We start from the raw sequence: 23,859 nt of genomic DNA, 5'->3' as shown, positions 1-23,859 counted from the left end.
AGGCACCCCTAGCTCAGGGCAGGCGCTTCGGGTGCTGAGCCCACTGGCCCGGGGCCCTGAGACCCCGGGGACAGGAGAGGCGAGAGGCAAGGCCCCAGTGGCCCTGGCTGAGTCCAGGCTGAGCCCCCTCCTCGGGGCTCAGAGCAGGGCCTGGGGCGGAAAAGCAAACAGGCCCGGGACGCTGCCCTTTGGACCTTTTGCAATTTGCCCAGCGCTCTTTCAGCTGCAGCCCTGCGCGGGCGGCGTCATATAAATAGGGCCCGGGCGCCGGCCCCGCATTCCCAAGGCGGGTGCGGGTGCGGAGCTGCTGCCAGTGGGCGCCGGTCCCTAAGGAGCCAGCGAGCAGCGCGGAGGCCAGGACCAGCCAGCGGACGGGAGGGAGCCGCCGGTCAGGTCGGCCATGGGCCCCCCGAGGCCTGCGCTGCTGCCGCTGCTGCTGCTGCTGCTGCTTGCCGCCAGCGCCCGGGCCCGTGAGTGAGGCCCCCCGGCCGCTGGGGCGCCAGGCCGGGGGTGGGGGGCGGAGGCCAGGGCACGGGCGGGGGCTGGGGCAGCTTGGGCCTGGGTCAGAGGGAGGACGGCCACAGGGTCGGGGGGCAGGGGCACAGGACCAGCTGGGTGGCTTCTCCAGACTCAGGTAATGGGTGGGGCTGGGGATTGGGTTCCTCAAAACCTGCTTCCCTCCAAGACACTGAAAGTCCTCTGCAGTTGTCGTCCCCGTCAGACGCTAGGACCCATCTGAAAGGACGGGAACACCCACAGTTGTCGTTCTCCCTTTCTTACAGGAGACACCGTGCTGGAAAATGTCAGCCCGAGCTGCCCAAGTAAGGCATTTCCCGCAGGGGCAAGGAAGGGCCCACCCAACCCATCCCCCACCCATCCCCCACCCATCCCCCACCCATCCCCCTGCACCTCAGGCCACTTAAGTGCTGTGATGCTGTGATTGGCGTACCCTGCTCTGAGCCCAAGAAGCCAGTTCCTTGAGCCTCTGACCCCCTCCAAGGGGTCTCCGCTCTCTTCTACCCACCCTTCCCATCGGTCCTAAAAGTTCAGCCTGGGAGTAGGGTGGGGAAGGGACCGCCAACTGTTGGTCCATAGACAATTTAAAGAGACATCTGTCCTGTTTGTCAGGGGCTAATCATTAATTTGAAGCGCAGGAAGGTGAGGAAATGCTGACTTTAACCTTTGTGCAGAAATCCAGATGCCCACCCCTTTGTATTTACCTGACCCCTAGGGGTCAAAGGAGCTGGCCTTGCAGTGGTACCCTGTGTTCTCCCAAGAGCCGGAGGCTGCCCTCTGATGGAGCAGCACTGCCATCTCGTGGGCGTCTGGCATCACTGCATCTGGGCTCAGAACCCAAATGTTCTTTTTCTCAAATTGTTCAGAAAATGCCTCTCACGCCCTGTGGAAACCTCCGGAAATTCCTTCTTGGGGGTTTCTTAAATCAGCCGGATACTCTTAACGCTTAGTGAACTTAGCCTCAGATGTTTGGTAGAATCAAAAAAGAGCCACAGAATTATGGTATTTTCAAGCTGAAAAGGCAATGAGAGAGATTTGCTTCTATGCTATCAACTCTTAATTTTCCAGGAAGTCTTTCCTATAGACTTTCTGAGCCTCATTACTTGACACTCCCTGTCTTGTGTCTCAGATTATATATTCAAGGATTACCAGCTAATTTAAATATTAGCCTCAGCAAAATCATAATGCAGAAGCTAAATCTATAAAGGAAAATTAATAAAAAATAATTTGAGTTTAATTACCATTTTTTATTATCTTTGCCACTACCCCTCCCTGCCCAGGACTGACTGTCCTCGGGCGAGTTATTCCTGCTGTGTAGCTGACTGACTTCTCCTCATTGCAGAAGATGCAACGCGATTCAAGCACCTCAGGAAATATGTGTACAACTATGAGGCTGAGAGTTCCAGTGGAGTCCCCGGGACTGCTGATTCAAGAAGTTCCACCAAGATCAACTGCAAGGTATGAGGGGAGATGGAGGGCCCTGGAGCCCGGGGCTGAGCAAACCAGCTTGTGCCAGGACTGTCGTAATCTCCAAGTGCTGGACTGGCCCTCAGTTTGAAAGTCAGCCACTTTGCTGAGAAGTTTTCTGCCACAGAAAAAAAAATTTTACCCACCAGGTGTATTTTCCCATTAGCTTCCAAGATGTAATTAGAATATGTGATCTAGATTATCAGGATTGCAGACCAGAAGATTTAATATGTTGAGAGATGTCCAGCGGGTGAGCCAAGGGAGGTGAGCATCCCAGGAAAGCATTCTGGAGAGCGGTTTTTATCATCTAAGTCAAATAGTATCTGCTACTACTTATTGTTGAGAATGACTGTACTCCTATCCATGTTCCTGTGGAACAGATCTAAGGGCCACTATTGGGGTTCGTGTGGGAAAGAGAAGTCAGGCTGGGCCACCCTCTTCTTTCTAGGGTCCCAGCGTCTGTGCTGTCAGATAAGGTAGCCATTAGCCACGTGTGGCTATTTAAATTGAATGAAAGTAAAAATTCAGATTCTTAGTCACACTAGCCACATTTCACATGCCCAATAGGCACCTATACGTAGCAGCCCCCATGTTGGATAGTGAGAATATAGAACATTTCCAGCACTGCAGAAAGTTCTTTAAACAGTGCTGGATAACAACTAGGGATCTGTTTAAACTACAGCTGCATGCAAAGCTCTGAATAGGCCCTGATAGGTACAGTGGTCTTGGATTTTTGGTTTTTCTATTTATGTTAAGGAAACATTCGCTGTTGAAAGCAATGATAGCCCTCCTCCTGCCTCCTGGTTTTCTTCCAAACCCTCACTCCTAGGCTGCCTTTCTTCTAGCCAGTTGTACATCTTTAAAGCGCGTACATTTAGAACCAATAAAAAGATATCATCCTTTGCATGCATAGGGGAAAACTTCAGAAGCATGGTACCCTAGGACATGGAAAAGGCCAGAAAGCCCTGGGCTGAGGGGTGATCTGGTGTTCTTGGTGGGGAGTCTTAATGTGCTGTTCCCCTCTGTTGTCAGGTTGAGCTGGAGGTCCCCCAACTCTGCAACTTCATCCTGAAGACGAGCCTCTGCACCCTGAAAGAGGTGTATGGCTTCAACCCTGAGGGCAAGGCCTTGCTGAAGAAGGCCAAGAACTCTGAGGAGTTTACTGCCGCCATGTCCAAGTAAGACGTGGGCCTGTGCATTCACACTTCTGAGCTCTGAGTACCGCTGCACGTGTCGTACATGAGCGTGTGGGTGTGTGTCCACTGAGGCATGAGTGTGTGTGTTTATGTTGGGCACGTATGTGAGTGTAAGTATTGGTATTCTCTGTTCACCATGGATCAGGGAATTGCTGAGTTTTCACAACAATTCAAAAGAGGGAAGCAGTATTTACCCTCCCCTACTGAAGTTCCCCTAATTATCATTTAAATGTGGTTCTAAAAGATCTCACGTTTTAAAACTCCTTGAGACAGTAAATCTGAGATGGTTTGTTTAAACAAGTGAACTCACGTTTAAAGAATGAAACAAGACTACGCCTCGTAGTCTTCAGACAGGGTCCCGGCAGGACTTGCTGTGGCCAAACATGGCAGTGCAGGGCCTGCTCAGCAGAGGACACCAGCTTCAAGGGGTCCAGGGAGAGCTGAGGCCTGAGCTGATCTCCCTCCAGGGCTGGCATTTTGCCAGTGCACACGGACCAGGCCATTCCTCTTGTTTATGACTGGCATCATTTCTGACTGATCAGTGTTCACGTTGTATTGGTTGTTAGATTTTTTTTTTTTTTTGCGGTACGCGGTTGTAGCCTCTCCCGTTGCGGAGCACAGGCTCCAGACGCGCAGGCTCAGCAGCCATGGTTCAGGGGCCCAGCCGCTCCGCGGCATGTGGGATCTTCGCGCACCGGGGCACGAACCCATGTCCCCTGCATCGGCAGGCGGACTCTCAACCACTGCGCCACCAGGGAAGCCCTGTTAGATTTTTTGATCATCCCTGCCTCATCTCCAGATCACAGTTTGTAGTGTCCTGAGTGTGTGCAAATACAGACAGTCATGGATTTGTTGATTTGGTAACATCGGAAACTCCCCCCCCTCCGTGCCCTTCTTTCAGTTTGTTAAACATCAGACTCGGAAGCCAGAGTGGGCCTTGATGCTTCTGTCTCTTACCAATACATCTTATTTTATCCAAGACTTAGATGTATCTGAGGGAGTGGGGTGCAGCGACAGAAGGGAGTCACAGTTCCTTTGTGGTCCTTACCCTCCTGCAAAAAAGGACTCCTGCTTTTGGCCACCTCAAGGCTTTCCTGTGAGCCTGCATCAGTGTCTGCAATTTTCTGAGAGGATAGACAGCTGTGGGAAACATGCCTGGTCTTCTTTTCTTTACTCTGACTTAACTAGAGCAGGTGCTGCCAGGCCATGTGAAACCCCCTAAGGAAGTCCCCAAAGAAAGGTCCCTTAGATCAAAGTTGACCCAGGCTTTAGACATGGCCTGAGATCATATAAAAGAGTGAATGAATGTCCAACAAATGTATGGAAAGAAGCTCCAATCGCCAGTGGTCGGGAAATGCAATTAATGTAACAATGAGATACTTATCACCTTATACCCATTAAGACTACAGAAATTGACAACAGCTATAGCACTTGTTGCTAACAAGCCTATGAGGAAAAGTGTACCCTCGTGCACTGATGGTGAGAATGAGTGCCTTAGTCAATATCTACTATAATTAAAAATACTTGTAGCATTTGACACAGCAATTTCAAATGCTGGGACTCTAGCCCATGAAAAGAAAAGTAGTAATGTGTGACAATAGATGCATAAAAATGTTTATTTCAGTGTTGTTCGTGTGGAAAAAAAAAACTAAAAAATCTAGGAAGAGAAAGTGAATGCCATCAAACAGGGGACTATGAATAAAGTATATATAACCACAGAATGGAACGTTATACAGCTTTTTAAAAAGAATCTATTAGAGCGCTACCAAATGACTCAGAAGGATTTTCATGGAGTATAATTAAATGAGAAAAGCAAGATAAAGACAAGCATGCATAATACCATCCCATTTGGATAAAACAAGGAACGACAAACTCTTTCTATGCAGGTGTTTTCACTCCCACGCTTCTATACGGGATTGTCTGAGTGTGGAGATACAAATGGGGGATGCCCAGTAGGTTGTTCTGTGGGGGAGTGTGACTGCAGAGACCCGATGTGGGTAGAAAAGAGAGAGAGGATGAGTGAGCCAATCAAAGAAGGAAAAGAAATGAAAGAATACCAAAAGCATATACATATTTGTATGCTCTTGAAAAAATATATATATGTTGATATGTATGAAGAAAAAATGTAAAAAGAAAATAAGTAAAAAGGAGGCTACTAAGCCACCCAGCTTATGCCCATCAGGTTCATGGTGGAGAAAGGACACTGAGTGACCACACTCTCTCTGGAACAGGTACGATCTCAGGCTGGCTGTTCCTGAAGGGAAGCAAGTTTTACTTTACCCAGAGAAAGAAGAGCCTAAACACATCCTGAACATCAAGAGGGGCATCATCTCTGCCCTCCTGCTTCCCCCGGATACAGAAGAGGCTAAACAAGTGTTGTTTCTGGTGAGAATTTAGATAGCTGATAACAGTGGCCCTTTGAACGCATCTTCACATATTGGAGCCGGGTCCCACTTATACATCAGGTGGATCATTGACTCAGCTGCATGGCTAGTTACATGGGAGGCCCGATATTGGTGTGAAGCACAGTGCCCAGGGCTTGCCCCAGCCTCTGGGCTCACTGAGGGCTCAGCCCACGCAGCCTGAGCAGGTTGGGTCTAATTTTATAGAAGTTTCTGGGGAGTCCCAACCACCCTACTCCTTTGTTTGATTTTGTTCTGTTTCCACAAGGTATAGCCTCTGTGTGTTTTAAACACAGAAAATAATTGAATCTACTTGCCAGCCTCTTTTAAGAATTTCAGGTTTTGATCAGAGAGAGAATTCAATTTACTTCAGTCCCGCTAACACTTTTGAGCCCTTACTATGTTCTGAGTTCCATCCTGTGCTACTCGCAGAGAACTCACGGCTGCATCCTGCAGAGGCCTCTCCTCAGGGAGTTCTCAGGACCTGGGATGAGAACCAAGACACATATAACACAAGGCAGATTGGAATACGAGCCATAAATGAACAGCAGAGAAAATGCTCTGCGAGCACAGAATATAAAACCAGCACTGGCTAGGTCCTAGGAGGGCAGGCAGGGATGCCTCAGAACCAGGATCACCTGTAAGTGGTTTTCTCACTCCAGCTCTGGCCGCCCTTGGAACCAGCAATGCCCACGCTCTGTCAAAGAGGATGAAGCTTTCTCCCAAAGCCACTTTGCATCCGCCTTTTCTCCCTGGCTCCTTTCCCAGCCCCACCCCAAGAACCTAAAGATGTTTCCCCGTGTTGAATACACCAATTGTATCTTTTGCTCCCATAGGACACCGTGTATGGAAACTGCTCCAGTGACGTTACCGTTAAAACAAGGAAGGGAAATGTGGCAACAGAAATATCCATTGAAAGGAACCTGGAGAATTGTGATCACTTCCAGCCCATTAGCATGGCAGTTAGCCCCCTTGCTTTGATCAAAGGCTTGGTGAGTTTCACACCAGCATTGCTATTCACACTGGCAGCAGCCTCGTTATTATTAAAATGATGGAATGTTAGTGCTATAAGGGATCTCAAAGAAAAACTTCTAGGCAAAGAAAACATAAGGAGCAGTAGCAGCTGTGAAGTGTTTGTGTTTGGTGGGATGGACAGGCGTGTGTAGGATACCAGGTCATATGTACTTCGTGCAGGATCATAGGTCCACTGGGGTAGAATAAGAAGAGTCTGTAGCTCGACTCAGCCTTGGATCTGCCAAGTTGTTGCATCCCCTTGTCAAAATGTCAAGTACCAAGCTCTCTTCTCTAACTGAATTTATCTAGTGGTACAGAACCCCCATTCCCCCACCTTCTTCCCTGAAGGTAAATACCTATGGCAGGAGACTCAGGTTCAAGCCCCAGGGACTGATGAAGATGCTTCTCCCCTGATCTCATTCACAGACCCGCCCCTTGTCAACGCTGATTGGCAGCAGCCAGTCCTGCCACTACACCCTGGACCCTAAGAGGAAGCACGTGTCAGAAGCCATCTGCAAGGAGCAACACCTGTTCCTGCCTTTCTCCTATAAGTAGGTCACCCTCTGCAGCCTTGATTCATTACTTATGGAGCCAGTAGGAGCTGAATGCTTCTCAGGTGCCCTCTTGCAAGCTAGGCTGTGCCTGGGAGGGGGTTGTGAAGAGGTACAAAGCAGAGCCCATCCCTGTCCTCCTGTCTCAAGCTAACAGGCAATTTGGTAGGAAAGTCTTAAGCATGCAGAATAATTTGGAACCAACAAAAGATAGCTGAGATCCAGACTTTAAGGGCTATAGGTCAGGAAAAACTGGGGATCATTACAGCCTGCCCTGGTTATAAAGGCTTTGCAGAAGATTTGGTAATTGGCATAGAGACTTGTGTATCCAAATCCATTCTGAAAACTGATCAGTCAACTAATGTATATTGAGTAACTGCTATAGTCTTGGCACTGTGCTGTGGGAGGTGCAAAGGAATTTCAAAGCACAATGTTAGTCCATTCCCTCTGGGCGCTCCAGAATGGTGGAGGGTGTAAGGTACATATGTCCTTCTGGTGGAAGGACAGCCAACATGACCAGAAGGAGGTGGTACTGTTCACCAGGGGGATCAAGGACAGTTGGCTTTTTTTTTTTTAACTGGAGTATAGTTGCTTTACAATGTTGTGTTAGTTTCTGCCGTACAGCAAAGTGAATCAGCTATGCACATACATATATCCCCTCTTTTTTGGATTTCCTTTCCATTTAGGTCACCACAGGGCACTGAGTAGAGTTCCCTGTGCTATACAGTAGGTTCTCATTAGTTATCTATTTTATACATAGTAGTGTATATATGTCAATCCCAATGCCCCAGTTCATCCCACCCCCCCTTCCCCCTTGGTATCTAGCTGTTTGTTCTCTACACCTGTGAAGGACAGTTGGCTATAACTATGGGTTGAAAGGTGAGCAGAATTTGGGTAGAAGCAGAGGTGGGGGAAACATTCAACGTGAAAAGAACAGAATGGTCTGGGGAGCCGGCCATTGACGACATGACGTGCCTCCTTTGTTACCAGGAATAAGTATGGGATGACGGCACAGGTTACACAGACTTTGAAACTTGAAGACACACCTAAGATCAACGGCCGCTTCTTTGATGAAGGTAAGACTTTATGTGCACCTGATTGCCAGGGCTGGGAAATCTGCCCACGATGTACCAGCCATGGCTTAGCTCCTTGCTGGGCCCGATGAAATGTCTGCTGGTGATGAGGTCATGGGCTCCAGTGTTCTGGCTGTGGGCCGTTCTACTGAGAAAGCATATTCGCCTCACAATGTCAGGTGGCAATGGGATAAAGGAAAGGGAGTTCCCCAAAGCTACCTGGGTTTTTGTAAGTAGGAAACTGGTTTCCTAAGTCAACCTTTGGTAGATCTGACAACCTCATACACCCCATGATAAGGCCTGGGGCCTGGACAGGGTGGGGCAAGTGAGAGAGACCCTCAGGGTCAGGGATCAGTCTTTAGAGCTGACAGGAACTATAGAGACCTCTAGTCCAACCCCAGCCCTGCATGTCTTGTACGTGAAGCTGTCGTATGTCTTACCTCGTTGTTCTCAGCAACCTGTGATGTCAGGTGGTAGTAACGTGTGCTTTTATACCCATCAAAGGGGAGAGGGACCCAGAGAGAGGCTTAGTGATGTGTTCACAGTCACAGACTATTAGGGGTGGTGAAAAATAGGCCTCCAGGTCTACTCTAACCTAAGTGGACTCCTTCCACTGTACCGTATTTCCGTGCTGATTCACCTGCCTCCCTGGCACAGGTGAGAGCAGGGTGATGAAGGGGACACAAAAGCGTCTTCCCCTCCCCCACAAACTGCCATTAGATCCCCCTGGAAGAAAGGGTGGGCGAGCAGCAGTGAGTCAGCTTCAGCTGTTGCCACATCAGCAGCAGCGCCTCCTCACCAGGTCTTTTAGGCAGAAGGGTTATCCAATACCAGAGTCACAAAAGCCTGGATTCAGTTCCAGCTCTGCCTCTCACACCCAGAAAGGTCTTGGGCAAGGTGAGTGGCTCGCTTCTGGGTCTTAGTTCCCTTATCTTTATTTTTTTATTTTTTATAAGTTTATTTATTCTATTTATTTATTTTTGGCTGCATTGGGTCTTTGTTGCGGTGCACGGGCTTCTCACTGAGGTGGCTGCTTCTCTTGTTGTGGAGCTCGGGCTGTAGGCGCACGGGCTTCAGTGGTTGCAGCACGCAGGCTCAGTAGTTGTGGCTCGCGGGCTCTAGGCGCGCGGGCTTCAGTAGTTGTGGCGCACGGGCTTAGTTGCTCCGCGGCACATGGGATCTTCCCGGACCAGGGCTCGAACCCCTGCCCCCTGCACTGGCGGGTGGATTCTTAACCACTGCGCCACCAGGGAAGTCCCCCCTTATCTTTAAATTGAGAAATACTAATACCCTCAGGGAGAGTGTGATGAGTCAATGAAAACACTGAAGTCAGACCCCTAGCACAGAGCCAGATAGATACGTAATGGGCATCAAGTAGAGTACTGGATAGTTTTCTTTTCTTTTCCCCTCTGCTGACCCCTCCTTGATCTCCAGTTTCCAGTACAAAGATGAGGGTGAGCAGCAGAGGTAAGCAAGAATCCCTCTGACACATTCCTCCTTCCAGGTGCCGAGGCGGTGGGTCTTGCCTTTGAGAGCACCAAGTCCACATCACCTCCAAAGCAGGCCGAGGCCATCGTGAAGACCCTCCAGGAGCTGCAGAAACTGGATGTCTCCGAGCAGAACGCCCAGAGAGCTAACCTCTTCCATAAACTGGTGACTGAGCTGCGAGCCCTCAGCAATGAGGCAGTCACATCCCTCTTGCCAAAGCTGATCGAGGTGTCCAGGTATTTCTTGAATGGTCGCAGCTCAATCTTTCATAGATTATACACCTGTGGTAGCTGGCTGAGACCTCGGCCAAACAGAGAATCTCAGGGACCACTGAAATTTCAACCCAGTTAATCAGTCAGTCAGTTAACGTTTACTGGATAGAGAAGTATCGGCTAAGGTGTCTAGAGTTCCATGGGCAAAACACACATACACACATTGCATCCAAGGTAGATACGTATTTGTGTATTAAGACAGGAGGAAAATATTTCCCACATTTTGATGTGTATCTTCTAATTCCTAGTTCTATAATGGGTACCCTGGAGTGTCTGAGAGAAAAAGAAGTCTGTGCTCTCTGGAAGCCTATAGGCTAGAGGAGAGAGAACTCAGGCAAACAAAATAATACCGTGCCTTCTCTTTACTCCAATGCACTCACTGTTAGTGCCATGAAGACCAGAGAAGGGACTGAAGGCTGGATGAGTGTTTGCCTGGCATGTTCTGTGTTCTGACCAAAGGATGACAGACCTTTCTGGATGTTGAATCCAGGGGGTCCTTCTTCAGGCTTTGCTCCGTGGTGCTTCTCCGGTGGATAATGCTTATAGGGAAGCCTTTCTGGTTCTAGGGATCTGAGTTAGATTTTGGAAGATGGTTGGATTTGGATTGTGAATAAGGGGAATAAGGGCATTCCTGACAGAGGGAACACCACGGGCCAAGGATATTTTAGCTGCCTAGAAGGTGATGTTTATAACTCTCTCTGCCCTTTTCTTCTCAGCCCCATCACTTTACAAGCCTTGATTCAATGCGGACAGCCCCAGTGTTACACTCACATCCTCCAGTGGCTGAAAAGTGAGAAAGCCAACCCCCTTCTGATAGATGTTGTGACCTACCTGGTGGCCTTGATCCCAAAGCCCTCTGCCGAGAGGCTGCAAACAATCTTTAACATGGCAAAGGAGCAGCAGAGCCGGGCCACATTTTATGCTCTGAGTCACGTGATCAACAAGTGAGTTCTACACTGGTTCTCCTCGTAGGAGCTAAGGAAGACCCCGCTTCTCTGTATTAAGTTTGTACCCTCCCTCCACTTTCAAATTATGATGCTTACTCTTTTGTTTTTCTACTGCTCATTTTGAGAGTAATGATTTGAAATAAGAAATCAGCAAATATAAGTGTATATTTTAAGATAAATCTGGCTATGCTCGCTGAATCCTACCTCTTATTCTGTAGCTATCATAAGACAAACCCTACGGGGACACAGGACCTGCTGGAAATTGCTGATTACCTGTCGGAACAGATTCGCAATGACTGCACTGGGAACGAAGATCACATCTACTTGATTCTGAGGGTATTTTCAGTTTTTTGTATGAAATGCAGTTTTCCTGTACACCCCTCACTTCTTCTGTGCCCTGATTCCCTCTTGTTTCTTTTCAATGCAGGTCATTGGAAATATTGGTAGAACCATGGAGCAACTAACCCCAAAACTCCAATCTTCAGTCCTGAAATGCATCAAAAGTAGACAGCCATCACTGCTGATTCAGAAGGCTGCCATCCAGGCCCTGCGGAAAATGGAGCTTAGAGACGAGGTAAAGTCCACAGAAGAGGACTGAAAGTGAAAAGTTTATTCAGACTGACAAGGATTTGGAATGAGATTCTAAATCTCATCATTCTAGTGACTTTATTCTACTGCTTTTTAATTGCAACTTTCAACACACCTGGTGACTGCCTAGCAGTAAGGTGGACGTGAGAGAAATATTTGAGCTTGTTGCTACTCCAGCAGGCGGAGTGTGAGCTGTTCACTATATGCTGTCCTCCCACCAGATTGACCATCGTTCCCATCTTGGGAAAACATGTCTGATTTTTCCCCAGTTTCCCTAGACTAGGATAGTCAAACTGGCCCCAGAAAGTGGCAGTGGCTCCAGAGCTTTGCAGACAACCTGACTTATTAGTACCAAATTCTCACTGTCCCTTCCCGCCTTTATCCTCATATTGAGATAATCTATGTTAAAACAACTTTATCTTCAGTTAGTGGCAGATCTCCGACAAGTTGTAACTTGGCCATAACTTGTGTATTTTAATGCAGTTGAATTCAACATGCATCTGATAGGTGACTTCTGAGAACACTTCCTTCAGCTGGTTGCTCTGGGGGGAACACAGGCAAGAAGGTTCAGTACCAGCGTTTGAAGGATTCTTAGAGAGAAATTCAACTTGCGCATAATAAGACCAGGCACGTTTGCCAGGCATGTTCTGTGTTCTGACAGTGATAACAGTCTCCTCTTTTGGCTACAGGTCCGGGAAGTCCTACTTCAGACTTTCCTCGATGACACCTCTCCGGGGGATAAGCGACTGGCTGCCTATCTCATGCTGATGGGCGGCCCTTCCCAGTCAGATATTAACAAAATCACCCAACTCCTCACACGGGAAAAGAATGAGCAAGTGAAGAACTTTGTGGCTTCCCACATCGCCAACATCTTAAACTCAGAAGAGCTGTATGTCCAGGAGTGAGTGAAGTCGTCCCCATCTGCCACAGGGGCCTGAAATTCCAAACCTCAATTCTGATTTAGCCGCTGCCTGCCCTTCATACATTGTTCTTTCTTCTGGAACAAACATCTGGGTGAAAGGGTGGCAGATCTGAGCCAAGCTCTTGGGGCAAATGAAACCCAAATAGCTTGGTAGCGATTGGAAATCCATATTTACTTGGGGGTGGAAGAGTAACGTGATGTGTGTCGCCTCACAATATCCTCCTCTTCATCTAGGTTGAAAAAGTTAGTGGAAGAAGCTCTGAAAACATCTCAACTTCCGACTGTCATGGACTTCAGAAAGTTTTCCCGGAACTATCACCTTTCCAAATCTATTTCTCTTCCATCACTTGACCCAGTCTCGGGCAGAATCGAAGGGAATCTTATATTTGATCCAAGTAATTACCTTCCTAAAGAAAGCATGCTGAAAATGACCCTCTCAGCCTTTGGATTTGCTCCAGCTGACCTCTTTGAGGTATGTGTGAGATTGAAGCAGAGTCTTATGTTTTCTAGGCCATTCTGTTCTACATAATAAACATAAAGTCAAATCAAGGGAGCCGTGAGCCAGCTACAGAGGAACTAGAATCATCAGGCAGTGGTACCATCACTTCTTTCCCTCTTCCCTTGCCTTCCTGCCCCCACACTAGGGGCCATCTGAAGCATGACTCCTCATATGAATGGAAATGCAGATGTCTCAGAGAAGCCCTTAGACCCCAAATCCAAGGAAGTGCATGGGCTGCACAGTCAGACGGCTCTGGTTCAAACCCCAAGTCCACTCCCAACTCTGAATCTTTGGTGTAACTATTTATGCTCTCTGAACCTTAGCTGCCTCTTCCAGAAAACAGGCAAGCGATAAGTTCTGCCTGTCAAGATTCTGCTGAGATTTAAATAAGACAACTCACGTGGAGTGCTAAGCTCAGCTCCTGCCCTGTAGTTGTCACCGAATACTTGTTTAATGAATTGGGCATAAAGAGGGGAATGGAAGGCTGACAGACAACAGAGAAACATGATGGCATTTTCTTGCCTGATTTTCTTTCTCAGATTGGTCTGCAAGGAAAAGGCTTTGAGCCAACACTGGAAGCTCTTTTTGGCAAGCAAGGGTTTTTCCCAGACAGTGTCAACAAGGCTTTGTACTGGGTTGATGGTCAAGTTCCTGATCATGTCTCCAAGGTCTTGGTGGATCACTTTGGCTACAACAAAGAGGATAAACGTGAGCAGGTATGTTTCTGTTAAGTATCCTCTCAATGAAAGCTTTGGGTTTCAATGCGAAAACGTTCTTGTCTAAGCCTGGAAGTCACCAAGGTACTATCTAACTGAAGTGACAACTATGGCTATTATTAACCAGTCCAGTGAGGATAAGAGCCAGTATCCTCTGTGGGTGTGGGCCTCCTGGAGATTCAGTCTACCCACATCCAGACTCATTAGAGGCCTAACATAATTAGAGGCTCTCTAACATTAGAGGCTCTCTAACATAGAGTTCATAATAGTATGAACTCTGGGGCATGGGTTTGAAATCTAACCTCACTCTCTTCAAGCTCTGCATACCTGGACAAGCTGCCTGATGTTATGTCTGTTTCCACATCCCCAGATTGCTAATAATAATCCGTACCCTTCACGAGGATATTTAAAGACTAAATGAACTGAAGCATGTAAAAAGCGAAGCCAAGTGCCTGACTCTTAAACTGATTACTCAGGAAGCAGATAGTATTATACTCTTTATTTTCATGTTTTCATTATTACTAACTACCTTCTTTGGCTCTCACCCACACCACTGCACTAGCTTATGAGAAGCTAGCATGAGCCTCCACTTAAGGAGTAGAAAATAGATTGTATGATCTGGAGCTTCTTATGCTTTAGCTTTTTGCTACCCAAAGTGTGGTCATCATTGGCATCACATGAGAGCTTGTTAGAAATGCAGGTTCTCAGGCCCCACTGGGCTCTGCTGAATCAGAACCTGCACTCTAACGAGACCCCCAAGAAACTGGTGTGCACATTTCAGTTTGAGAAGCAGGGCCATAATTTACTCCTCCATGCTCGCAAATGGTCCCACCTCTGTCTTCTAATTTACTTACCTCCGCTTGAGGCTGAGGGTGTTTGATCTGTTTGGAGCCTTTCAATCAGTCACTCTTTTCTTCCTCAATGCCTAAGCATCAGTCTATGGAATCCTTATCTCTAAGAACTTACCTAGATAAGAACTTACCTAGACCAGGTGTTTTTCAAGCTTTTGGCCAATGTATGTAGCAGCTATGCTTTCCCAAGAAACCCCTAGTGTTTTTGCCTCATCAAAGGAGAGAGGGAGTAAGCAGGGGAGGGGTTGGCAGACAGAGGGTCTTCTAATCTTGGGGAGCCGTTGGGATCCTGGAGTCCTGGAGAGCGTCCCTTACTAGGGCTACATCATTCAAGTTAAGAGCAGAGTGGAAGCGCCGTTGTCCCTGAGCGTCTTCGTCTCAGTCTGGAGGAGCTAGTATCTACCTTCTGATAAAAGGTGGGAGCCTGATTTCAGTGTCTGCCCTGTGCCCCCGCCTTGAGCACTTGTGTTTAGGCCCATCCCGGCTGCAGCAGGTAGGTCCCACATCTAAATCTATGGGTGTTTGTTTGACAACACTCACACCTCACTAGACGTTTTGTTGTTAAAATCCCAGGACATGGTCAACGGAATTATGCTCAACGCTGAGAAGCTGATCAAAGATTTGAAATCCAAAGACTTCCCAGAAGCCAGAGCCTACCTCCACATCTTGGGCGAAGAGCTTGGCTTTGTCAAGCTCCAGGACCTCCAGCTCCTGGGGAGGCTGCTGCTCAGCGGTGCCCGTACCCTGCAGGGGGTCCCTCAGATGGTGAGTGGGTGACGGGATTAGCCTGGGCTCCTTTTAGGTCTCCCAGGCTCCCTTAAGACCCCAGCCACACAAACCAGAGAAAGTGCTTGTACATCCTTCAGAGAGGCAGGTTTGTCTTGAATTTCAGTGAAGAAGATTCTTGGATCCTAAGGATTGATAACATTTGGAAATTAAGCTATTCATCATGTTAGATGTATCTTTTAACAGTGTTCATTTGTTCATCTGGAAAACGATGTTAAGTGTGTCTCCCTCTACCTATGCTACAGGTTCCTTTTAATATTGAAACGATGCAGTGATTATGAAACAACATATGTGGAAAACTGTAATCCACTATCTAAATATGAACTATAGGGTTTTTTTTTTTTAAGTTTTTTTTTTTTTTTGGCTGCGTCAGGTCTTAGTTGTGGCACGCGGGCTCTTCGTTGCTGCGCGCGGGCTTCTCTCTTCATTGTGGCACATGGGCTTCTCTCTAGTTGTGGCGTGTAGGCTCCAGAGCACGTGGGCTCTGTAGTTGTGGCGTGTGGGTCCCAGAGCGCATGGGCTCTGTAGTTTGCGGCACGCAGGCTCTCTAGTTGAGGTGCGTGAGCTCAGTAGTTGTGGTGCGCGGGCTTAGTTGCCCCGCAGCATATGGGGTCTTAGTTCCCTGACCAGGGATTGAACCCACGTCCCCTGCATTGTAAGGTAGATTCTCTACCACTGGACCACCAGGGAAGTCCCTATAGTGTTTTATAATTATTAATTTATTAAAAAGGGAGAAAATATCCAAGTATACTCCCTAGGATATAATGAATAATAATGTGGCTTTAATAAAAGAGATCTCAAGTTATTTTGCAGGTGTGTCATAAAGAACAAAGAACAATACATACTTATATGTACATCATCTAAATAGCTCATCAGTTTTGGTTTTTTTATTATTTTTTAAAATATTTATTTATTTATTTGGCTGTGCTGGGTCTTAGTTGCGGCCTGCGGGATCTTCATTGTGGTGTGCAGGATCTTTTAGTTGCAGCATGTGGATCTAGTTCCCTGACCAGGGATCGAACCCAGGCCCCCTGCATTGGGAGCACGGAGTCTTAGCCACTGGACCACCAGGGAAGTCCCAGCTCAACAGTTTTTAAAAATCGGTTTTACCATAATATATTGTGCTGCAAGTTAAACCCTCATCTACATTTAGACTCCAGAAAATCAGAATTAAGCCATGCTATGCAGTGATATTTAAAGTTCATAAATCTCAGAGGCCCAGAAATATTCTGAAATGCCTTCTAAATCACCAGTGGAAAACAACGTGGTATTTACACAGGGCAATTTTCTGTATCCCAATTTGTTGAAATCAATCATCATTCATCTTATTAAACTATTCAGCTAATTAAAATATGCTGGTCCCTTCCTTTCTGGATAAAGAAGGATAACCATTGTCTAATGGGGGGGGAGGTCGCATTTCACAAAGCCCACTTTGATGAGGCGTACTTTTCGTCTCCCCTGTCGGATCTACAGATTAAAGAGCTCGTAAGGAAAGGTTCAAAGGGTGACTTGTTTCTTCACTACATCTTCATGGACAATGCCTTTGAACTCCCCACCGGACTTGGATTACAACTGCAGGTGTCCTCCTCTGGAGTCATCACTCCTGGAATCAAGGCTGGAGTGAAACTGGAAGTAGCCAGTGTAAGACTCCGTCCACTTTTTCCTTCCGTAGGTTGTTCTTTTCCTCCAGGGTGGGTGTCTTGTGCAAGTTAAAAAATGTGTTTCCAGTTCAAGATGAAGTGCGTCACCATTGGAATCACCTCGTTAACTGTTACGACAAACGTCAGGCTTCCACTAGGATGCCCCACCTTGCTAGTCCTGCTGGGGCACGGCAGTAGCATGAGAACTCAGCTGTTTCTGTCGTCCTTGTGTCTTGTTATGCTTCAAGTTAACTTGGGCACTTGCTATTCCTGGGTATCAGTCTGGCCCTGGACGACTGAGAGCTTGGCTTTTCCTCCTACAAACGAATCGCAGTAACGTTTCCTCTGGTGTGAGCCATTCAGAGATATTTGCCCAGGGGTGGGAAGGATGGCTGATCTGACTGCAGGGGACCGAGGTTATTTAACAAAGCTGAATAGGTTGTTTTGTGACTTACAGATACAGGCAGAACTGGTGACAAAGCCGTCTGTGTCTGTGGAGTTTGTGACAAGTATGGGCATCATCATTCCGGACTTTGCTAGGAGTGGGGTCCAGATGAACACCAACTTCTTCCATGAGACAGGCCTGGAGGCGAGAGTAGCCCTGAAAGCTGGGCAGCTGGAGTTCATCGTTCCTTCTCCTAAGAGGCCAGTCAGGCTGTTCAGTGGCAGGTAATTCTTTCAGTTAGATCTGATGAGCCAGTCTGAAAGAAGGAATTATGACTACAGGGTTTGGCCAGGCTAGACAGCTGATTGAGATAATTCAGGCCCCAGTGGATCTGGGGGCGGTGGTGGCTGGAGAGAGAGAAGGTACTGGATCACCTATTTTTAACCTGGCCTAGACTCAGTGTGTAATTACAGTCTCCTCGGCTTTTCACATTTTACTAAGATGAGACTTAAGACCTACTGATTAATTAGTTGCTGTTAGGTTGTGTTTTCTTGTTGTTTGTTTTGAGAATGAAGAAGCACTAGCTATAGAGAAGTCATCTTTGGGAAATGGGTATTTTTCCCAGGAAAACCACCAAAGGACATACTGATTTGCAGTGGCTAGTTCAGTGCATGAAGCATGGAAGTCCTACTCTCCTGATTATGGGATGCTGCCTCCTATCGAGAGCTCCATTTTCAATGAAATCTTCAAACGTTGATTTACCTTAGTTTCCATATTTTGGACACATTAATTTGTCCATTCAGATATAGTGAGGCAGCAGTGACTATCGAGTGAGGGCTCGGTTAGAGGAAGCAGGAGAGGACCATGAAATGACATATCACGGAGCCTGTGGCAGTTAGGGAAAACCTTCTGAAGAAAGCCACACTTGAGCTGATCCCTGGAAGCTGTGTCGGAGTTATGCAGACAGAAGAGAAAGGAATGACTGTTCCCAGGCAGAGAGAAAAGCACATGAAATGGCCTGAAGGAAAAATGATACGGTTTGGGAACTACAAGAAATTCCATGAGGTCAAGTACATGGGGAGCATGGTGAGAGAGGAAGTGAGAGGCTGGCAAGGGTCAGCCTGTGAGCCGTCTTAGGGAGATTGGGCTCTTCTGAAGGCAAAAGGGTTTCAAGTGGGAGCATAAGTAAAATAAGGTCGGTGCTTTAGAAAACTCTGACTCCAGAGCGGGAAATGGGTGGAAAGGAGGCATGACTGGCAACAGGGAGACCAGTCAGGAGCCTGTTCCAATCACATACAGGAGGGAGACGATAGTGGCCACACCCGACAAGGGCCAGGTTGACAGATGAGTGAGCCAACCCCAGAAATCCTTAGGAGGTAGTAGAAACACAAGTACTTGGTGATTGACTGACTGAATATGGTGGTCGTGGGGGGGCGGAGAAAGAGGCAGGAGGAGTCAGGGGTGCCCTTCTTTGAAATAAGGACTAAAGAGGAAGAGCAGCTGGCGTGGGGGACGATGACGAAGTCTATTTTCAACACGCTGCACTGGAAGTCCTGTGAGCCAGCCGACGAGAACACCCAGGCGTCAGCGGACCAGTGGGTCTGAGCTCAGTGAAAAGGTCTGAGCTCTGAATACAGATCTGGGCATCACTGGCACATAGCGGCGGTTGAAGTCCAACAGTGATTAGTATAGAGTAAGGCATGAGGGACTAGGGCAGAAACAGGCAGAGCAGACACACGAGAAGGGGAGAGGAATAAGCAGCAACGAGTGAGAAGGGGTGACCAAAGCCGGAAAGGGGCCCAGAAGCCCAGGAGTGGCCACGGGGTGGATCACCCCATAGACAGGCCAACGCTGGCACGTAGGGTCCCAGCCCACCAGCAAACGTTGGTCTTAGGGCACCCCAAGATGAGGAAACAATACTGAGAAAAGAACACGATATATCAAAGATCCTTTCGTCCTTGGATGAAATCAGGACATTGTTGAACTTTCTGGCACTTACTAATTTTTTAAGTACGTACTTGGGAGGAGGATACCATAATCTTTTCAGGGGGTTCGGGTTCAAAAGTCTTAATCTGGCCATAAGTGAGCAACTCTACTGAATGCTTCCAAGAGATCAAGGAAGGCAAAGCCTCAAAATGTCCTTTGGAGCTGACTGGAGCTGCTGATGAAAGCAATTCCAGAAGCACCATGGGGGTGAAAGTCAGATCCCTGTCCAGTGAGATGGGTGTTGAAAGAAAGTGGAGACTGCAAAGGCAGACAAATTTCTTGACTGTGAGGGAGACAAGAGGGGGCTAGAAGGGAAGGAAAGGTGTGTGTGTGTGTGTGTGTGTGTGTGTACACACACAGTGGGAGAAGAAACCTGAGCATGTTTAATGCTGGTGGAAAGAAGCTAGTAGAGAGAGATTTCAGAGGAAAGAGAAGCAGGACACCTCTTATCCACACTTTAGGGAGGAAGGGGCAGCCCTGAGGTCAGATCCCAGCGATGATTACTGACCCCTCTGAGCCTCTTTCCTCTGTAAAAGGAGACTCTTAATGCCCACTGTTGTGGAAATTACAGATAACAAATGTGACGAACTTAGTGCAATATCTTAGTGCAAGTTGTTTCAGGAAACGTAAGAGTCACCGTGATTGTTAGCCTTGTTAATGTTCTTACTTTTCTTTGTTTCTGAGTAAATCAAAGAATCTGAGGTGGGTGTGGACAGAGGGGAGACAGAGGGCAGGATAAGGGGGCGTTTGTGCTGCGAGAATCAGTGATGTTCATTTCGGTCCGTGACTTGAAGATAACTCAGATTTTTTCTTCCTTCACCAGTAACACATTGCATCTGGTGTCTACCACCAAAACGGAAGTGATCCCACCTCTCGTTGAGAACAGGCAGTCCTGGTCAACTTGCAAGCCTTTCTTTATTGGCCTGAACTACTGCACCACGGTTGCTTATTCCAACGCCAGCTCCACAGACTCTTCTTCCTACTACCCGCTGACTGGGGACAGCAGGTCAGAGATGTCTCAGTGTCCCCACCCAGCACATGCTTACCTCCTACCTTATGGCAACCGAGCAGGGCCAAGAAAAAACGCTGTGTGTTGTAGATGTCACGTCACCAGCCTCAGGAATTTGCACCGTCCTTTGATTATTTAGAACAGTTGTCCTTTGCCCAACACACCTGAAGGGTACCTACCTCACCTTTGAGTCTAGGGTGGGCGTCTTCATAGGTGGGTAGGAGTGGGGCGGTGCTGGAAGGTGAGGCGTCATGACCCCTAAGGGAGGTCTTTGCTCAAAAAATAAACAACAAGGGACTTCCCTGGTGGTCCAGTGGTTAAGACTCCACGCTTCCACTGCAGGGGTCACAGGTTCGATCCCAGGTCGGGGAACTAAGATCCCACATGCAGCACAGTGCAGCCAAAATATAAAATAAAATAAAATAAGAGTTACAGGACAAGTCTTATCCTCGTTCTCAGCTTTGCTGACACAACCAACCAACTCCTGCTTGTCCAAAACCCCAGGCACCCTGGGATCTGCCCTTGCCTTGGGCTTTCAGAGGGACTGAAAGGGATCGTAAAGATCATCATTAGTTAAGGACAAGAGACAATGTTAAATAAGGACCAGATTTTTGTTGCAGTTGAGGCTGACTTGTTTTGGGGATGTTGTCACCATCATGAAAGCTCTAACATTATGCATCACACGCATCGTAACATCTTTAGATTTGAACTGGAACTGAAGCCAACAGGAGAAGTAGAGCAGTATTCTGCCAGGGCATTCTACGAACTCCAGAGAGACGGTGAAGCTTTGGTGGACATGCTGAAGTTTGTAACTCAGGCAAAAGGCAAGTGCCCAGAAAAGGGTCCCTCTCTCTCTCTGCCCTCGGTCTCAGGTCCAGGACTCACAAGCAGAATATATTTAATTTAATGTATTTAACAAATATTTACTGAGTGCCAGATAAGCATCAGGCCTGTTCTGAGAGCTGAGGCTAGAATAGTAAACAATGGAGATAAAGTCCCCATCCTTGTGGAGTTACAGTAAACAACCAAGTAAATATTCAGAAAGTCAGATTAGTGCTGGGGAGAAGAATAGAGCACAGAGGGGTCTAGGGAATGTCAGGAGTGGCAGCAAGGAGGAAGGATGGGGGAAGCCAGTGCCATTTAGAATGATAAGTGAAACCCTCACTGGTAAAGGGAGCATTAAAAAAAGACGTGAAGGAGGGAAGGGGATAAGCCATGTGGAAAGAGCGTTACAGGCTGAGGGGCGAGCTGGTGCAGAGGCCCTGAGGCAGGTGCATGGCTACTGTGTTTGAGGAAAAGGAAGGAAGCCAGTGTGGCTGAAGCAGGAAGATCAGGGAGGAAAATGGTAGATGAAGTCAGAGAGGTAGGGGGTTGTGAGGGAAGGACAGTCTTCTAGGCTGTGTACGGATGTTAGTTTTTACGATGAGTGAAGTAAGAAGCTACTATTTTTTTTTAATTGAAGTATGCTTGATTTAAAATGGTGTGTTACTTTCAGGTGTACAGCAAAGTGATTCAGTTGTACATATATTCTTTTTCAGATTCTTTTCCATTATAGATTATTACAAGATACTGACTATAGTTTCCTGTGCTATACAGTAGATCCTTGTTTATCTCTTTTATATATAGTACTGTGTATCTGTTCATCTCAAACTTCTAGTATACCCATCCACCCCCTTTCCCCTTTAGTAACCATAAGTTTGTTTTCTATGTCTGTGAGTCTGTTTTGTAAATAAGTTCATCTGTATCATTTTTTTTTAGATTCCACATGTAAGTGATAGCATATGATATTTGTCTTTCTCTGACTTACTTCACTTAGTACAATAACCTCTAGGTCCATCCATGTTGCTACAAATAGCAGTGTTTCATTCTTTTTTTATGGCTGAGTAGTATTTCGTTGTATGTATATACCAGGTCTTCTTTACCCATTCATCTGTTGATGGACACTTAACGTTTCTTCCATGTCTTGACTATTACAGATAGTGTTGCTGTGAACATTAGGGTTCATGTATCTTTTCAAATTAGAGTTTTTGTCTAATTTGGATATATGCCCAGGAGTGGGATTGCTACATCGTATGGTAAGTCTCTTTTTAGTTTTTTAGGAAACCTCCATACTGTTCTCCATAGTGGCTGCACCAATTTACATTCCCATCAACAGTGCAGGAGGGTTCCCTTTTCTCCACACCCTCTCCAGCATTTGTTACTTTTAGACTTTTTGATCACGGCCATTCTGACTGGTGTGAGGTGACACCTCATTGTAGTTTTGATTCGTGTTTCTCTAATAATTAGCAGTGCTGAGCATCTTTTCACGTGCTTGTTTGCCATCTGTATGTCTGTTTAGTTCTTCTGCCCATTTTTTGATTGGGTTGTTTTTTTTGATATTGAGCCGTATAAAGCTGTTTGTATGCTTGGAAATTAATTAAGCTGTTGTTGGCAGCATTGTTTGCAAATATTTTCTCCCAGTCTGTAGGTTGTCTTTTCATCTTGTTCATGGTTTCCTTTGCTGTGGTTATAAGTTTGATTATGTCCTATTTTTTTATTTTTGAAGAAGCTACTGTTTGATTTATGTTTATGTTGAAGAAAGACTTGAGGTGGGGACAAGAGCAGAGAAACTAGTATATAGGCCGTCAGAGTAATCCAGGCCAGAGACAGTGGTGCTTTGGGTTGGAGTGGTGATGGCAAAGGCGGTTGGACTCGGCCATGTTTTAAAGACTGGGCAGACAACAATCTGCTGATACAGTAGGTGTTCAGGGTGAGAGAAAAAAGGCAATCAGGACGACTCGAAGTTTTTGGCCTGAACAGCTGAAGAACAGGGCTGCCACATCCTGAGATGGGGGCACAGGTTTTAAATGTTCACTTTGGAAGATTTTTTATGTAGGAATAATATGTCACAAAATTCAACAAGGAAAACAAAACCCGCAGGAAAGGGGGGGGCACGCAGGGGGCACATACTGAAAAAAAGTGTCAAGTAACGATTTTACAAGAGATGTAAAATGGGTATTGACCTGTGAATTCAAGGAAGCCTGGAAATCTTGTGGCAAAGAAAGGAGGAGCCGGGGAGAGGGGAAGGCAGGGCAGGGTGGCAGCGAACCAGGAAGGGTGTCGTAGGCAGACGATCATACAGAGATGTCACGTGTGCCTGACACAGAAGGACCCCGAGCCCTTACTGGTCCCTGAACACGCTGAGTTTTTCTCATATCCGAACGTTTGCCTTTCTGATTCCCTCTGCCTGGAAGGCTCTCCCTGCAGAATGCAGCACAGCTCAGCCTCTCTCTTCATTCAGGTCTCTGCCCACATATCCTCTTGTCAGAACTTCTCTGACCACCACACGTGAAATAGCACCTGTTCTATCCCTTTCTCTCCTTTATCACCTTATCCGGTTTTACTTTTCTTCTGAACAAACATGTATTGCCACCTGACATAAATAATGTACTTGCTTATTGTCTGTACCCCTCCCATTAGAATGTCAGTTCCATGAGGGCAGGGGCTTCCAGTGCCAAGAGCAGTGCCTAGCACGCGATAAGCAATCAGTAAATACTTACAGATTGAACAAA

General features: G+C 47.0%; 1 protein-coding gene across 1 annotated transcript in view; it reads left to right on the top strand.

Annotated features, from left to right (window-relative positions):
• The first annotated feature begins 367 nt into the window (after positions 1 to 367).
• The window catches only part of APOB (apolipoprotein B), a 39,376-nt gene continuing 15,884 nt past the window's right edge, over positions 368 to 23,859 (top strand). Inside the window, exons 1-20 of the mRNA XM_082672914.1 lie at positions 368 to 470; positions 783 to 821; positions 1,859 to 1,974; positions 3,016 to 3,161; positions 5,411 to 5,564; positions 6,418 to 6,573; positions 7,022 to 7,146; positions 8,137 to 8,222; positions 9,724 to 9,943; positions 10,696 to 10,923; positions 11,145 to 11,262; positions 11,354 to 11,500; positions 12,204 to 12,415; positions 12,671 to 12,908; positions 13,475 to 13,651; positions 15,076 to 15,267; positions 16,762 to 16,929; positions 17,386 to 17,597; positions 20,123 to 20,305; positions 21,011 to 21,132. Coding sequence (XP_082529040.1) covers positions 401 to 470; positions 783 to 821; positions 1,859 to 1,974; positions 3,016 to 3,161; positions 5,411 to 5,564; positions 6,418 to 6,573; positions 7,022 to 7,146; positions 8,137 to 8,222; positions 9,724 to 9,943; positions 10,696 to 10,923; positions 11,145 to 11,262; positions 11,354 to 11,500; positions 12,204 to 12,415; positions 12,671 to 12,908; positions 13,475 to 13,651; positions 15,076 to 15,267; positions 16,762 to 16,929; positions 17,386 to 17,597; positions 20,123 to 20,305; positions 21,011 to 21,132 — 3,109 coding nt within the window. The 5' untranslated portion in view covers positions 368 to 400. The remainder of the gene's footprint in view (positions 471 to 782; positions 822 to 1,858; positions 1,975 to 3,015; positions 3,162 to 5,410; positions 5,565 to 6,417; positions 6,574 to 7,021; positions 7,147 to 8,136; positions 8,223 to 9,723; positions 9,944 to 10,695; positions 10,924 to 11,144; positions 11,263 to 11,353; positions 11,501 to 12,203; positions 12,416 to 12,670; positions 12,909 to 13,474; positions 13,652 to 15,075; positions 15,268 to 16,761; positions 16,930 to 17,385; positions 17,598 to 20,122; positions 20,306 to 21,010; positions 21,133 to 23,859) is intronic.

This window comes from Grampus griseus (genome assembly GCF_964374135.1).
Source record: "Grampus griseus genome assembly, chromosome: 15".
NCBI classification, from domain to species: Eukaryota; Metazoa; Chordata; class Mammalia; order Artiodactyla; family Delphinidae; genus Grampus; species Grampus griseus.
Note: the sequence above shows the minus strand (reverse complement) of the source record. Positions and strands in the feature narration are given on the sequence as shown.